Source organism: Ranitomeya variabilis, chromosome 7, assembly GCF_051348905.1.
Source record: "Ranitomeya variabilis isolate aRanVar5 chromosome 7, aRanVar5.hap1, whole genome shotgun sequence".
NCBI classification, from domain to species: Eukaryota; Metazoa; Chordata; class Amphibia; order Anura; family Dendrobatidae; genus Ranitomeya; species Ranitomeya variabilis.
Window position 1 is genome coordinate 180156796 of NC_135238.1, and position 17612 is coordinate 180174407.

The window sequence follows — 17612 nt, forward strand, 5'->3', positions numbered from 1 at the left end:
ACAGAATTTTGTTCATCATATAATAATCCTAAAGCCTGAAAAAAGGCGTCTATATTAAGAAAGGCCAGATTCCCAGATTCCAGGGAAAATGCCCAATCCTGAGGATCGCCACGCAGCAGGGAGATAACAATTTTAACCTGCTGAATGGAATCACCAGAGGATCGAGGTTTTAGAGCAAAAAACAGTTTACAGTTGTTTTTAAAACTCAAAAATTTGGACCTGTCACCAAAAAACAAATCAGGAGTAGGAATCTTAGGTTCTAAAACCGGAGTCTGAACAATGAAATCAGAAATACCCTGTACCCTAGCACCAAGCTGGTCTACACGAGAAGCTAATCCCTGAACATCCATGCTAGCACAAAACTCCTCAGCCACCCAGAGAAAAAGAGGGAAGGTGTTGTGAATTCCGCTCTTGGGCTCCCTCCGGTGGTTGCAAGTTGCACTTTTGTGAGTTCTGCTCTTGGGCTCCCTCCTGTGGTTTTGAGTGGAATGGCTGCTTCTTGGATTTAGCATCAGCAGCTGCTTTCACTGATCGTCTTTCTGGCTCGGCTATTTTAGTCTGGCCTTATCCCTGACTCAATGCCAGTTGTCAATGGTTCTTGCTTGGAGTCACAGCTCTTTTGGATTTCCCTGACACTCTGACCAGTTCTGCAAAGATAACTCCTTGCTTCTCTTTTTGCAGTCCACTTATTGTGGACTTGATTGTTCAGCACATTCTATGTTTTTTTGTCCAGCTTATCAGTATGGAACTATTCAGCTAAGCTGGAAGCTCTGGGCAGCAGATTTTGCCCTCCACACCTTTAGTCAGGTGTGGAGATTTTTACAATCTCTGCGGTGGACTTTTTCTAGTTTTTATTACTGACCGCACAGTGTTCTGTCCTGTACTATCTGTCTAGCTAGAATTGGCCTCCTTTGCTACATCTTGTTTCATTCTACGTATGTCATTTCCCTCTCCACTCACAGTCATTATTTGTGGGAGGCTGTCTATCCTTTGGGGTTTTTTTCTGAGGCAAGATAGCTTTCCTGTTTCTACCTTTAGGGGTAGTTAGTTCTTAGGCTGTGACGAGGTGTCTAGGGAGTGACAGGAACATCCCACGGCTACTTCTAGTGTTGTGTTAAGATCAGGAACTGTGGTCAGTATAGTTCCCACCTGCTCAGAGCTCGTCACAGCCTAAGAACTACCCCCAAAGGTAGAGTGTCAGGGAAATCCAAAAGAGCTGTGACTCCAAGCAAGAACCATTGACAACTGACATTGAGTCAGGGATAAGGCCAGACTAAAATAGCCGAGCCAGAAAGACGATCAGTGAAAGCAGCTGCTGATGCTAAATCCAAGAAGCAGCCATTCCACTCAAAACCACAGGAGGGAGCCCAAGAGCAGAACTCACAAAAGTGCAACTTGCAACCACCGGAGGGAGCCCAAGAGCGGAATTCACAACAGGAAGGAAAGACAAAGCAGACTACAGAAAAAAAAATGGCTCAACACCTTCCTTCCCTTCTTCTGAGATGCATTTAACTCATTATTGGCCAGTTGTACTGTTATGATCCGGTGACCTTGGAGCAGCATGAAACTTTCTCTGGAGAAGGTGGAACCTGTACTGACCGCAAACCCTGAACTTAACACCGCAACTAGAAGTAGCCGTGGGGTGTACCTAACAATCCTAGACACCTTGACACAGCCGGAGGACTAAATACCCCTATAGATAGAAATGGGAATACTATCTTGCCTCAGAGCAGAACCCCAAAGGATAGGCAGCCCCCCACAAATATTGACTGTGAGTAGGAGAGGAAAAACACACGCAGACTGAAAACAGGATTTAGCAAAGGAGGCCACTCTAGCTAAATAGGAAAGGACAGAATACTAAGCGGTCAGTATTAAAACCCTAAAAAAAAAACACAGCAGATAATACAAAAATTCCACCATCTAACTAAAGACATGGAATGTATATCTGCATCTCCTGAGAATCCAACTTGACTGAATAAATCCTTACACAGTCTAAGCTGGACAAGAAAAAACAATGAATAGCACTGAATTGTAAAGCCCACAGCATGTGGGCTGCAGAAACAAAAACCACTTATCTTTGCTGATTTGGGCAGCAGGGCAGGAGGAACCAGACAGAGATGCAAAACCTCCAAAAACAATGGACAACTGGCAAGGAGTAATGAATCCTGCACACCTAAATACCCAGTGAGAACAGCAATAAGCAGGGACACCTGAGCAGGATTACAACCCAGGGACAACTGCATTACCACCAACAACCACTGGAGGGAACCCAAGAGCAGAATTCACAACAGGGGGTTACTGTTGTGAATTCTGCTTTTGGGCTCCCTCCGGTGGTTGTAGGTGGTAATGCAGTTGTTTCTGAGTGGCAGCCCTGGTCAGGTGTTTCTGCTGATTGCAGTTCTGACTGGGGTATTTAGGTTAGCAGGATTCATTAGTCCTTGCCAGTTGTCCATTGTTTTTGGAGGTTTTTCCTTGCCTGGTTCCTCTGCCTTGCTGCCAAATCTACAAAGATAAGTGTCTGGTTTTCGTGGCACACATGCCGTGTGCTTATGATTTATTGCTATTCAGAGTTTTTTGTCCAGCTTAGATTGTATCAGTGATTTCTCAGTCTTGCTGGATTCTCAGGAGTTGCAGATATACATTCCATGTCTTTAGTTAGATTGTGGAACTTTTTGTATTTTCTGCTGTGGATATTTTTAGTGTTTTAATACTGACCGCTTAGTATTCTGGTCTATCCTTCCCTGTTTAGCTAGAGTGGCCTCTTTTGCTGGAATCTGTTTTCTCTGTGTGTGTCCTTCCTCTCCTATTCACAGTCAATATTTGTGGGGGGCTGCCTATCCTTTGGGGTTCTGCTCTGAGGCATGTGAGTATTCCTATTTCTATCTATAGGGGTATTTAGTCCTCCGGCTGTGTCGAGGTGTCTAGGGTTTGTTAGGCACACCCCACGGCTACTTCTAGTTGCTGTGTTAAGTTCAGGGTTTGCGGTCAGTACAGATTTCACTTCTCCTGAGAAAGTCTCATGTGGCTCCAAAGTCACCGGATCATAACACTAACCTGAGGGGAATGAGACGTCCACGGAACTGTGATGGACGTCCTCTTCTCTTCCAACCGACAGGCTCTGGTGGGCAAGTGGGTGGGGGATGGAGCCAGGACCGGACTTCTAAGCACGCTGGTGTGCTAGGCTCTTGGTCCTGGAGAGGGATCTATGAGGATACGAGGTGGCAGTACACGCCGTACTCATAGTCCGTATTATGGGACTACAGGTGTGACTGTTCACCCTGTATCCCTCCGGAAAAACCTGAAAAGAAACGATGCACATTGAGGTAGATAAGGGTCTAATGAAAGACCCGTGTCCACCTCCTACTGACACTAAGCTAAACTGAAGAGTATAATGCCAGTCGGTGGGGTGTACACTGCAGAGGAGGAGCTAACTTTTTTATTTGCATAGTGTCAGCCTCCTAGTGGCAGCAGCATACACCCATGGTTCCTGTGTCCCCCAATGAGAGGCTGTCAGGACTCTGAACATTTTTTACCTTTTGTGCATTACTGCCCTTTTCCAACATGGCGTCTTTGGTCTCATGTGCACTTGTCTTCCTGCTATAAAACTCCACCCCAGCCTTCAGTCTGTGCTAGATTATTCTGCTTTGCATCCAGCTCCTGATTACTCCCTGGCCTTGCACTTGCACCTGCTCCTGTGAACCTGTTTTGGAGATCCTGCCACTCTGCTCTGAGTTCCTGCTGCATACACCCGTGTTCAGTAATCCTCCTTCATCTGCTGCTCATGTTACTTCCATCTGCATTTGCTGGACATTTAAGCTGTTTCTGCTTTGCAAAACCTGAGACTATTAACCAGGCCTCCCTGGTTGAGCTAAGATATGATTTGAACTGCCTAATAGCATATCTATCTGTGTCTGGACTAAGTCAAGGATCTATTCGTGTCAAGTTTCCTCAAGTATAACTGTGCTTCATAGACTTTGATTGTTTGCATCTACCTCTGAAGTTTCCTATTGACTGCTAAGCTGCGTTTATTATTTGGACCAAGTGTTGTGGACTTGAGTTTCTCTCTGCACCTGCTTGAATCACCGTGTGATAATATAAACTTTACCACTTATAAAACTGTGTCCTGTTGTCTTGTTCCACGCAAAGAGTCTCCTGAATTATCCCCTATAATTATTACAGAGGCGATAAAGAAATTTTTTTTCTCATCACCCTGTGCCCATTACTAAAGGGTTGTCTAGTTCCTATTTTCCAAGTGTATATGAAGAAGAAAAGATTAAAAAGAATTCATTTACCTGCATTTTCATTCCATCCAATCCGAGCCTGCAAGAAGATCATTGTTTAAAGAAAAATGGAGAAAGGAACTAAGTTTCAGTTACATGTGGCAGCATAAATTTTTTTCGAGGTGAATTCTTATGCTACATTGTACAGTAACATGTAGCTCTAATAAAAAAAGAAAACAGGTGCAATAGTTTTAGGTCCCCATGTGCAGTACCTGAGACGCCTTTCCCTTCACAGCTCAGCTGTATGTGTCGCACTTGCAGATATCTTCTTCCTCTCAATGCACATGTTATTAAAGAGAATCTGTCAGTAGGATCCACCCTCCTAAGCCGTCTATATGGGCATGTAGGTCATAGGAAGCTGAATAACATGATACATTGATATCTGTGATCTGATGTCTTATTCCAGAGAAATCCACGTTTTTCTTATATGTAAAGGAGCTATTCTAGGCTATGGGCCGGACACTGATCTGCATAAGAATCTGCCTCCAGAGATTAATTTTGAATGGCAGGGAGCGTTACCAGTGTAACTAACACAGAACAGTAGAACTGAACTTTGTCTTATTACACATTTGCTGCAGCTCTCACAGCTCTGCTGTATTGCAATACTGTCTCCCTGTGAGATGGAAGCTGAGAGGAACCTGCAGATGTGTCAGGTATAATCACACACAGCTCTGCAGTGAGATCAGGAGAGCAGAGAACGGCCATTACACGTCACACTGGTAACCATTACACATCACACTGGTAATACCCCCATCTATTTAAAACAAGCCCTGGAGGCAGATTCTCAGGGAGATCTATGTCCGGCCCATAGATCTTAACAGCTCATTTACACCTAAGAAAATTGTGGATTTCTCAGGAATAAGACATCAGATCGCAGATATCAAGGTATCATTATATTCAGCTTCCTATGACCTACATGCCCATATAATGCAGAGGCTGCTGTAATCATAGGATCTTATTAAGAACACGAGCACTAAGACCTGTATCTCGGCTGTTGTGAATTCTGCTTTTGGGCTCCCTCCGGTGGTTGTAGGTGGTAATGCAGTTGTTTCTGAGTGGCAGCCCTGGTCAGGTGTTTCTGCTGATTGCAGTTCTGACTGGGGTATTTAGGTTAGCAGGATTCATTAGTCCTTGCCAGTTGTCCATTGTTTTTGGAGGTTTTTCCTTGCCTGGTTCCTCTGCCTTGCTGCCAAATCTACAAAGATAAGTGTCTGGTTTTCGTGGCACACATGCCGTGTGCTTATGATTTAGTGCTATTCAGTGCCTTTTTTGTCCAGCTTAGATTGTGTCAGTGATTTCTCAGTCTTGCTGGATTCTCAGGAGTTGCAGATATACATTCCATGTCTTTAGTTAGATTGTGGAACTTTTTGTATTTTCTGCTGTGGATATTTTTAGTGTTTTAATACTGACCGCTTAGTATTCTGTTCTATCCTTCCCTGTTTAGCTAGAGTGGCCTCTTTTGCTGGAATCTGTTTTCTCTCTGTGTGTGTCCTTCCTCTCCTATTCACAGTCAATATTCGTGGGGGGCTGCCTATCCTTTGGGGTTCTGCTCTGAGGCAAGTGAGTATTCCGATTTCTATTTATAGGGGTATTTAGTCCTCCGGCTGTGTCGAGGTGTCTAGGGTTTGTTAGGCACACCCCACGGCTACTTCTAGTTGCGGTGTTAAGTTCAGGGTTTGCGGTCAGTACAGATTCCACTTCTCCTGAGAAAGTCTCATGCGGCTCCAAAGTCACCGGATCACAACAGTACAACTGGCCAGTTAAATGCATCTCAGAAGAAGGGAGGAAAGGTGTTGAGTCATTTTTTTTTTCTGTGGTTTGTTTTGTCTGTTCCTCCCTCTTTTTCCCTGGGTGGCTAAGGAATCTTGTGTGAGCATGGATGTTCATGAATTAGCTTCTCGTGTAGACCAGCTTGCTGCTAGGGTGCAGGGAATTTCTGATTATATTGTTCAGACTCCTGTTTTGGAGCCGAAGATTCCTACTCCTGATTTGTTTTTTGGTGACAGGTCTAAATTTCTGAGTTTTAAAAACAACTGTAAACTGTTTTTTGCTTTGAGACCTCGATCCTCTGGTGATTCCATTCAGCAGGTTAAGATCGCTATTTCCCTGTTGCGTGGCGATCCACAGGATTGGGCATTTTCCCTGGAATCTGGGAATCCTGCTTTGCTCAATGTAGATTCCTTTTTGCAGGCTTTAGGATTATTGTATGATGAACCTAATTCTGTGGATCAAGCGGAGAAGGCCTTGTTGGTTCGGTCTCAGGGCCAAGAGGTGGCAGAATTGTATTATCAGAAATTTAGAAAATGGTCTGTGTTGACTAAATGGAATGATGATGCTTTGGCGGCAATTTTCAGAAAGGGTCTTTCTGAATCCGTTAAAGATGTTATGGTGGGGTTTCCCACGCCTGTCGGTCTGAGTGATTCTAGGTCTCTGGCCATTCAGATTGATCGGCGCTTGCAGGAGTGCAGAACTATGCTTACTGTGGCGTTGTCCTCAGAGCAGAGTCCTGAGCCAATGCAGTGTGATAGGATTCTGTCTAGAACAGAACGACAAGGATTCAGACGTCAGAATAAGTTGTGTTATTATTGTGGCGACGCTTCTCATGTCATTTCAGTCTGCCCTAAGCGGACAAAGAAGATCGCTAGTTCATTTACCATCAGTACTGTACAACCTAAATTTCTGTTATCTGTGTCCTTGATCTGCTCATTGTCATCATTTTCTGTCATGGCGTTTGTGGATTCAGGCGCCGCTTTGAACTTAATGGATTTTGAGTTTGCCAAGCGTTGTGGTTTCCCCCTGCAGCCTTTGCAGAACCTTATTCCTTTAAGGGGCATTGATGCTACACCTTTGGCTAAAAATAAGCCCCAGTTTTGGACTCAGGTGACCATGCGTATGGCGCTGGCCCATCAGGAAGATTGTCGATTTCTGGTGTTGCATAATTTGCATGATGCTATCGTGCTGGGTTTTCCGTGGTTGCAGGTACATAATCCTGTGTTGGATTGGAAGTCTATGTCTGTGACTAGTTGGGGTTGTCAGGGGGTTCATAATGAGGTTCCTTTAATGTCCATCTCCTCTTCTCCCTCTTCCGAAATTCCAGAGTTTTTGTCTGATTTTCAGGATGTATTCGATGAGCCCAAGTCCAGTTCTCTTCCACCTCACAGGGATTGTGATTGTGCTATTGATTTGATTCCAGGCTGTAAGTTTCCTAAGGGCCGACTTTTCAACCTGTCTGTGCCTGAACATACCGCTATGCGGAGTTATGTTAAGGAGTCTTTGGAGAAAGGGCATATTCGGCCATCTTCTTCACCGATGGGAGCAGGTTTTTTTTTTGTTGCTAAGAAGGATGGCTCCTTGAGACCCTGTATTGATTATCGCCTATTGAATAAGATCACGGTCAAGTTTCAATACCCTTTACCCTTGCTTTCTGATTTGTTTGCTAGGGTTAAGGGGGCTAGTTGGTTTACAAAGATTGACCTTCGGGGGGCATATAATCTTGTTCGTATTAAGCAGGGTGATGAATGGAAAACTGCGTTCAATACGCCCGAGGGTCATTTTGAATACCTTGTGATGCCGTTCGGGCTCACTAATGCTCCATCTGTTTTTCAATCTTTCATGCATGATATCTTCCGGACTTATATTGATAAATTCTTGATTGTATATCTGGACGATATTTTGATTTTTTCTGATGATTGGGAGTCTCATGTAGAGCAGGTCAGGATGGTGTTTCAGATCCTTCGTGACAATGCTTTGTGTTGTGAATTCTGCTCTTGGGCTCCCTCCGGTGGTTGTAAGTGGGACTGCTGCTGTTCTCAGCAGTCATCAGGTGCTTTCACTTACTACCAATTCTGACTGGGCTACTTATTCTGGCTAGATCCTTTAGTCAGTGCCAGTTGTCCATTGTTTTCTGGAGGATTCTCTGCTTGGATTCTCCTGCTGGATTGTCCAAATCATCAAAGATAAGTCCTGGCTTTGTATTTGCAGTCCACATGCGGTGGACTTTTATAGCTCAGTGAATTGCTGTTTTTTCTTTCCAGCTTTGTCTGTGTAAGGATTTATTCAGCCAAGCTGGAAGCTCTGGAGTTGCAGAGTTACCCTCCATGCCTTTAGTTAGGTGTGGAGATTTTGTATTCTCTGTGGTGGATTTTTCTAGTATTTTAATACTGACCGCAAAGTACTCTGTCCTGTCTTTTCTTTCTAGTTAGCGTGGCCTCCTTTGCTAAATTCTGTTTTCAGTCTGCGTGTGTAATTTCCCTCTCCTCTCACAGTCAATATTTGTGGGGGGCCGTCTTTCCTTTGGGGATTTTCTCTGAGGCAAGATAGTTTTCCTGTTTCTTTCTTTAGGGGTAATTAGTCCTCCGGCTGTGATGAGGTGTCTAGGGAGTGACTTCTAGTTGCGGTGTTAAGTTCAGGGTCTGCGGTCAGTATAGAGGCCACCTTCTCCAGAGCTCGTCCATGCTGCTCCTAGGCCACCAGATCATAACAGTACAACTGGCCCACAAAGAGTTAAATGCATCTCAAAAGAAGGGAAGTGCTGAGCCATTTTTTTTTTTTGTAGTCTGTTTTCTCTTCTCTTCCCTCTTAAACTCTGGGTGGTTCAGGAGTTTGGCGTGGGCATGGATATTCAGGGACTGGCTTCTCGTGTGGATCAACTTGCTGCAAGAGTACAGGGTATTTCCGATTATATTGTCCAGACTCCGGTTTTGGAGCCTAGAATTGCTATTCCTGATTTGTTTTTTTGGGGACAGGTCCAAGTTTTTGAGCTTTAAAAATAACTGCAAACTGTTTTTTGCTCTGAAACCTCGTTCCTCTGGTGATCCCATTCAGCAAGTTAAAATTGTCATCTCTTTGCTGTGTGGCGATCCTCAGGATTGGGCATTCTCCCTGGAGTCTGGGAATCCAGCCTTGCTTAATGTAGACACCTTTTTTCAGGTGCTAGGGTTATTGTATGATGAACCTAATTCAGTGGATCATGCAGAAAAGACCTTGTTAACCCTGTGTCAGGGTCAAGAAGCGGCAGAATTATACTGCCAGAAATTTAGAAAATGGTCTGTGCTCACGAAATGGAATGAGGATGCTTTGGCGGCAATTTTAAGAAAGAGTCTTTCTGAATCCGTTAAAGATGTTATGGTGGGGTTCCCCACGCCTGCTGGTCTGAGTGATTCTATGTCTCTGGCCATTCAGATTGACCGGCGCTTGCGTGAGCGCAGAGTTGTGCACACATTGGCGTTGTCCTCTGAGCGGAGTCCTGAGCCTATGCAGTGTGATAGGATTTTGTCTAGAGCTGAACGACAAGGATTCAGACGTCAGAATGGGTTGTGTTTTTACTGCGGCGATTCTGCTCATGTTATTTCTGATTGTCCTAAGCGTACAAAGAGAATCGCTAGTTCCGTTACCATCAGTACGGTACAACCTAAATTTCTGTTATCTGTGACCCTGATCTGCTCATTATCGTCATTTTCTGTCATGGCATTTGTGGATTCAGGCGCCGCTTTGAACTTGATGGATTTAGAATTTGCCAAGCGTTGTGGTTTCTCATTGCAGCCTTTGCAGGATCCTATTCCTTTAAGGGGCATTGATGCTACACCTTTGGCTAAAAATAAGCCCCAGTTTTGGACTCAGGTGACCATGCGCATGGCGCCGGCCCATCAGGAAGATTGTCGATTTCTGGTGTTGCATAATTTGCATGATGCTATCGTGCTGGGTTTTCCGTGGTTGCAGGTACATAATCCTGTGTTGGATTGGAAGTCTATGTCTGTGACTAGTTGGGGTTGTCAGGGGGTTCATGATGACGTTCCTGTGATGTCAATTTCCTCTTCCCCCTCTTCTGAAATTCCTGAGTTTTTGTCAGATTTCCAGGATGTATTTGATGAGCCCAAATCCAGTTCCCAACCGCCACATAGGGACTGTGATTGTGCTATTGACTTGATTCCAGGCTGTAAGTTCCCTAAGGGCCGACTTTTCAACCTGTCTGTGCCAGAGCATACCGCCATGCGGAGTTATGTTAAGGAGTCCTTGGAGAAAGGGCATATTTGGCCATCTTCGTCACCATTGGGAGCGGGTTTTTTTTTTGTTGCCAAGAAGGATGGCTCATTGAGACCCTGTATTGATTATCGCCTCTTGAATAAGATCACGGTCAAATTTCAATACCCTTTGCCTTTGCTTTCTGACTTGTTTGATAGGATTAAGGGGGCTAGTTGGTTTACTAAGATTGACCTTAGAGGGGCGTATAATCTTGTTCGTATTAAACAGGGTGACGAATGGAAAACTGCATTTAATACGCCTGAAGGTCATTTTGAATACCTTGTGATGCCATTCAGGCTCTCTAATGCTCCATCAGTGTTTCAGTCCTTCATGCATGATATCTTCCGCAATTATCTTGATAAATTCATGATTGTATATTTGGATGATATTTTGATTTTTTCCAATAATTGGGAGTCTCATGTGAAACAGGTCAGGGTGGTATTTCAGATCCTTCGTGATAATGCTTTATTTGTGAAGAGGTCTAAGTGCCTCTTTGGAGTACAGAAGGTTTCTTTTTTGGGTTTAATTTTTTCTCCCTCATCTATAGAAATGGATCCGGTTAAGGTTCAGGCCATTCATGATTGGATTCAACCCACATCTGTGAAGAGTCTTCAGAAATTTTTGGGTTTTGCTAATTTTTATCGCCGTTTCATTGCCAACTTCTCCAGTGTGGTTAAACCCTTGACCGATTTGACGAAGAAAGGCGCTGATGTGACAAATTGGCCCTCTGCGGCTGTTTCTGCTTTTCAGGAACTTAAACGCCGATTTACTTCTGCCCCTGTGTTGCGTCAGCCAGACGTTTCTCTTCCTTTTCAGGTTGAGGTTGACGCTTCTGAGATTGGGGCAGGGGCCGTTTTGTCTCAGAGGAATTCTGATGGTTCCTTGATGAAACCATGTGCCTTCTTTTCCCGAAAGGTTTCGCCTGCGGAACGCAATTATGATGTCGGCAATCGGGAGTTGTTGGCTATGAAGTGGGCATTTGAGGAGTGGCGACATTGGCTTGAGGGGGCCAAGCACCGTGTTGTGGTCTTGACCGATCATAAGAATCTGATTTACCTCGAGTCTGCCAAGCAGCTGAATCCTAGACAGGCTCGTTGGTCCCTGTTTTTCTCCCGTTTTGATTTTGTGGTCTCGTATCTTCCGGGTTCTAAGAATGTTAAGGCTGACGCCCTCTCTAGGAGCTTTTTGCCTGATTCTCCTGGGGTCCTTGAGCCGGTCGGCATTCTGAAAGAAGGGGTGATTCTTTCTGCCATCTCCCCTGATTTACGACGGGCTCTTCAGGAATTTCAGGCTGATAAACCTGACCGCTGTCCAGCGGGGAAACTGTTTGTTCCTGATAGATGGACTAGTAAGGTGATTTCTGAGGTTCATTGTTCTGTGTTGTCGGGTCATCCTGGGATTTTTGGTACCAGAGATTTGGTTGGTAGGTCCTTTTGGTGGCCTTCTTTGTCACGGGATGTGTGTTCTTTTGTGCAGTCCTGTGGGACATGTGCGCAGGCCAAGCCCTGCTGTTCCCGTGCTAGTGGGTTGCTTTTGCCTTTGCCGGTCCCTGAGAGGCCTTGGACGCATATTTCTATGGATTTTATTTCTGATCTTCCTGTTTCCCAGAAGATGTCTGTTATCTGGGTGGTTTGTGATCGGTTTTCTAAGATGGTTCATTTGGTACCCTTGCCTAAGTTGCCTTCCTCCTCTGATTTGGTTCCGCTGTTTTTTCAGCATGTGGTTCGTTTGCATGGCATTCCTGAGATTATTGTGTCTGACAGAGGTTCCCAATTTGTTTCTAGGTTTTGGCGGGCCTTTTGTGCTAGGTTGGGCATTGATTTGTCTTTTTCTTCCGCATTTCATCCTCAGACAAATGGCCAGACCGAGCGTACTAATCAGACCTTGGAGACTTATTTGAGATGCTTTGTGTCTGCTGATCAGGATGACTGAGTGACCTTTTTGCCATTGGCTGAGTTTGCCCTTAATAATCGGGCTAGTTCGGCTACCTTGGTTTCGCCTTTTTTTTGCAATTCTGGCTTTCATCCTCGTTTTTCTTCTGGACAGGTTGAGCCTTCTGACTGCCCTGGTGTGGATTCTGTGGTGGACAGGTTGCAGCAGATTTGGACCCATGTGGTGGACAATTTGGTATTGTCTCAGGAGAAGGCTCAGCGTTTTGCTAACCGTCGTCGGGGTGTTGGTTCCCGGCTTCGGGTTGGGGATTTGGTCTGGTTGTCTTCCCGTCATGTTCCTGTGAAGGTTTCTTCCCCTAAGTTTAAGCCTCGGTTTATTGGTCCTTATAGGATTTCTGAGATTATTAATCCGGTGTCTTTTCGATTGGCCCTTCCGGCCTCTTTTGCTATCCGTAATGTCTTCCATAGATCTTTATTGCGGAAATATGTGGCGCCCGTTGTTCCTTCTGTTGATCCTCCGGCCCCTGTGTTGGTTGATGGGGAGTTGGAGTATGTGGTTGAGAAGATTTTGGATTCTCGTTTTTCGAGGCGGAGGCTTCAGTATCTTGTCAAAAGGAAGGGTTATGGCCAGGAGGATAATTCTTGGGTTTTTGCCTCCGATATCCATGCTGCTGATTTGGTTCATGCTTTTCATCTGGCTCGTCCTGATCGGCCTGGGGGCTCTGGTGAGGGTTCGTTGACCCCTCCTCAAGGGGGGGTACTGTTGTGAATTCTGCTTTTGGGCTCCCTCCGGTGGTTGTAGGTGGTAATGCAGTTGTTTCTGAGTGGCAGCCCTGGTCAGGTGTTTCTGCTGATTGCAGTTCTGACTGGGGTATTTAGGTTAGCAGGATTCATTAGTCCTTGCCAGTTGTCCATTGTTTTTGGAGGTTTTTCCTTGCCTGGTTCCTCTGCCTTGCTGCCAAATCTACAAAGATAAGTGTCTGGTTTTCGTGGCACACATGCCGTGTGCTTATGATTTAGTGCTATTCAGTGCCTTTTTTGTCCAGCTTAGATTGTATCAGTGATTTCTCAGTCTTGCTGGATTCTCAGGAGTTGCAGATATACATTCCTTTTCTTTAGTTAGATTGTGGAACTTTTTGTATTTTCTGCTGTGGATATTTTTAGTGTTTTAATACTGACCGCTTAGTATTCTGGTCTATCCTTCCCTGTTTAGCTAGAGTGGCCTCTTTTGCTGGAATCTGTTTTCTCTGTGTGTGTCCTTCCTCTCCTACTCACAGTCAATATTTGTGGGGGGCTGCCTATCCTTTGGGGTTCCGCTCTGAGGCAAGCGAGTATTCCAATTTCTATCTATAGGGGTATTTAGTCCTCCGGCTGTGTCGAGGTGTCTAGGGTTTGTTAAGCACATCCCACGGCTACTTCTAGTTGCAGTGTTAAGTTCAGGGTTTGCGGTCAGTACAGATTCCACTTCTCCTGAGAAAGTCTCATGCGGCTCCAAAGTCACCAGATTATAACACTCGGCCCAGGGTGGGGAATCACTACTTACCAGAGGTAATCAGGGATGCGATCTACATGTTCCTGAAATGAAGGAGATTCTGGTCCATCGACATGCCACCGGACCAGCATATTAATCACTTTAGAGATCTGTGAAACAAGAAGGTTTGTTTTTAAGACCAGACATTTTTAATAAAAAAAAAATAACTCATGTTTCCATGACACTTACTGGACCAATGCTGATACACTTTGTAAACCGGTCATCTGCTATTACATGGTCGTATAATTCATGCACCGCACATCGGCGAAGGGCGGGAATGTGGTACGACTCGTATATATTCAGCAGGACTGTGAATAAAAGGGCAAAAATGACTGATCAAAATAAAATACTATATCTAGAGTATAGCTGAAAAATGTCGTTATTGTTGTGCGGCCACATATATCTGCAGAATTACATAGGTGCAAATGCCACATTATTATTATTAATATTATTATTTATTTATATAGCACCATTGATTCCATGGTGCTGTCCATGAGAAGGGGCTACATACAAATTACAGACATCCCTTACAGTGAGCAAACTAACAATTACAGACTGATACAGAGAGGCGAGGACACTGCCATCGCGGGCTTACATTCTACATTCTGACCATAATCAGTGCCTCTTACCGTAAGCAATGTCCAGCAGTGCGCTGTGCGGTGTGTACAGGTCACAAGCAGCAACACAGTTCCTCTGCGCGGGCCAATTTATACTGCTATATTCCTGCACGTACAGCTCCTGCATGAGAAGCAGATGTGGAGATACTAGTGATGAGTGAACGTGCTCGGGTAAGGTGTTATCTGAACATGCTCGAGTGCTAATAGAGTGTCTTCGGAGTGCTCGAAAAATAGGTTTGAGTCCTCGCGGACGCATGTCTCATGGCTGTTCGACAGCTGTAACACATGCAGGGATTGCCTGTTTGCTAGATACAAGTTCTTGTTATGCCTTTACCTGTCTCAAGCTGCGGATCAAGTCGTCCTCACAGGCACTCAGACGTGTAGCATAGCAGTAACTCATGGGCAAGTAAACCTGACGGCAGTGACACCAGATGGTGCTGGGGTGGGCCGGAAACCACTGGGGAAGAAGCCTACAAGACAATGGTGGACGTTAGAGAAAATCAGTAAAGGAGAATTCACATCACTGTCCCTGCAAAATAGTTAGTAAGAGACAGGCGGTGACTAAATGTGACGCAGAGCAGTGCTGCTTAATAGGAGTTGTCCACTACTCAGAATCCCTATGTTTCCCTCTTGTAAAACAGTACCACCTATACTCACCTCCGGTGCTGGAGCCGTTCAACCGGTGTCGGCACCCATGTCTAATTGTTACGTCACGTGAGCCCCGGGAGAGAGACACCGCCGGAGGGGAGTATAGGTGTTATTATTTACAAGGGGGGAACATAGGGATTCAGAAGAGGGATGTCGGAATAGTGGACAACCCTTTTGAAGGGAGCCTGAAAATGACTGATCACACCCAGTACCGGTGTGCGGTGCACCCTTGGCGTGGCCGAACACTTAAGTGCAAGAAATCCAATTTGCTTGAAACTTGATGCAGGGGTCCAGGCCCATAGTCGTATGACTTTTAGTATATCCCACTAATAAAGGTATGGATAATTATCTGATGGTCACAGCCACCAATAATGTCATATCAGGTCTGAATAATTCTAAAAGAAACTCACCACATCTCCGGGAACAGCGTGTTCATTCCCTCCCAACTGTACACATTGAGCACAGCTAGCCAAAATTTCCCCCAAGAAGGAATCCCAATGGCACCACCTGCAACAAAAGTAAGATGCATTAGACCAAGCATGGAAAAAATATATATAGATACTGACTATCTGCTGCAAATGGTCGGCATGTGTGAGATGTGCTAAAGTTAAAAGCTCGTGTGAACCTACCCTTACTGTGAAGATTGTTGCGAGCGCGGGTCATATCTGGATCATCCTGCGACACTCCGAGAAGCCGCAGAGAGGTATAACTGAGAGCCGTGCCAAATACGGTGCTCTTGTCTTCAATATGCCTACGATTAGGAGAGTTATTTACTACGGGAACATAGAACCAATATCCATCATTGTCATGTACCATTAAAAATACACAGGAACTCAATATTGAGACACTTAATCGCGACTGCCAGAGCGTGTATTCCGCTACTATGGAAAAAAAGGCGCCACCCCGACAATCTTCCAAGGGCTTGCCAAGGTGAATGATGTGACACTTATGGAGGACCTCACCTCTACGATTAATAACAAACGTTTTTATAAATCTTGGTTTTACTGGCTGCAATTTAGATCCTGTGGTGAATATCTGGCTCTAACTGGGGATAACTGAATCCGCATTTTCTCTAGCCCCATCCTTACATACATTCCACCTTCCTGCCCTCCCACCTTCCCTCTCTTCTCTTTCTCTCTTCTGCTTCTCTCTCTTTTTCTTCTGAACTTACTCATATGTTGCTTTTAGATCACTTTGACCCAGATTATGTTTAGGGAATTAATATTCTGCCTTCAATCTATGTTTTATGATGAGGTCCTAGTCTGGGTGCCAGATCCTTGGAAATGATAACACTGTCTATGGTTACTACTTTCTCATCGTGATTGTTCTTCATTTTGGCACAGTTAGTGCCTTGTGATTGTATTTCTTTCTTTTCAAACTCAATAAATAAAGAAAAAAAAAACCCATAGAATCTATAATGACCAATTTGATTTTTGGTTTTGGCAAACAAAAAACAAAAAGAAGTAATTCACGACCAAATCCACGTCTAAAAAGGACTCATTAAAGGGGCTGTCCACCATTCGGACAAGCCCTTCTCAGCTGCTATATTTCCCAGTATAAAATAAAAAAAGCATCTACTAACCAGGGCCATTCCAGCAGCGTCAGGTCTCCTGGGGCTCACTTAATGTTATGCCGCGTGAGCACTGCAGCCAATCAGCGGCTGCTTCATGTGCTGGTGAACGTGTAGAAGTCCGTTCCTTACAGGGCAGGTGCTGGCTTTGTTATATACAGTATATGTCGTTGACAGCGGCATTGAAAAAGTTTGGTTGCCAATACACGCCTATACCATCACCAATCGTGATGTGCTTGGGGGTTGCCACAGCTACAGAATTGACATTTTTTGGGTCACCATGCCTTCCCCCCCAAAATGCAATGAAAAGAAATCGTACATACCTCAATAAATACTATGGCTCGCTAATCAATACATAAAAAAAAGTCCTCACAGAAGAAAAATAAAGCTATTTGCATCAGAAAATAGCAATCCAAAATAATATATATATAAATTTAAATCTGCTAAAACAAACAAACAAAACAAGAACTATACTAGCTAGGTATGACTGTCATTGTACTGACCTAAGGAATCAATGTCAAGTCATTTTTTCCCACACACCTAATGCAGTAAACAGTAAAACCCAAACATTTGTGTTTTTTGCTTTTTTATCTCACCATTTCATTCCACTTGAAAATTTATTTTACCCGTTTTTTCAGCCATTATACAGTTAACTCAATTATGCCAATCAAAACTATAACTCGTCCATCCAACAGAAAAAAAAAAGTTATGGCTCTTGGAAGAAGGGGAGAAAAAAAATAAAGGAAAATGCAAAAACAAACAAACAAATAAACAAACAAAATACCTGTTTAAAAATTAAATGGTAATGCAAAGTTAAAAAAAAAAAAAAAAAAATCTGGAAACTTGTCAATTAACCTTTGGCTAGTGCTCTCACAGTCGGTCTAGATAAACCTATAAGTAAACCTTAAGGGTATCCTGCACAATTAGGCTATGTTCACACGCTGCGGTTTTAGCTTAGTTTCCGCAGCTGTGGGTCCGCAGCAGTTTCCCATGAGTTTACAGTACAATGGAAACCTACGGGAAACGCAATCCGCAGTGCACATGCTGCGGAAA

The 17612-nt window shown here is 44.3% G+C and overlaps 1 protein-coding gene across 1 annotated transcript in view; it reads right to left on the minus strand.

The window, feature by feature from the left end:
• LSS (lanosterol synthase) overlaps positions 1–17612 on the minus strand; it is a 43404-nt gene that overhangs the window by 23474 nt on the left and 2318 nt on the right. The window contains exons 5-11 of the mRNA XM_077272409.1: positions 15619–15740; positions 15400–15496; positions 14676–14811; positions 14354–14462; positions 13914–14032; positions 13737–13834; positions 4293–4320 (exon numbers count right to left, since the gene is read on the minus strand). Of these exons, the coding sequence (XP_077128524.1) occupies positions 4293–4320; positions 13737–13834; positions 13914–14032; positions 14354–14462; positions 14676–14811; positions 15400–15496; positions 15619–15740 (709 nt within the window). The remainder of the gene's footprint in view (positions 1–4292; positions 4321–13736; positions 13835–13913; positions 14033–14353; positions 14463–14675; positions 14812–15399; positions 15497–15618; positions 15741–17612) is intronic.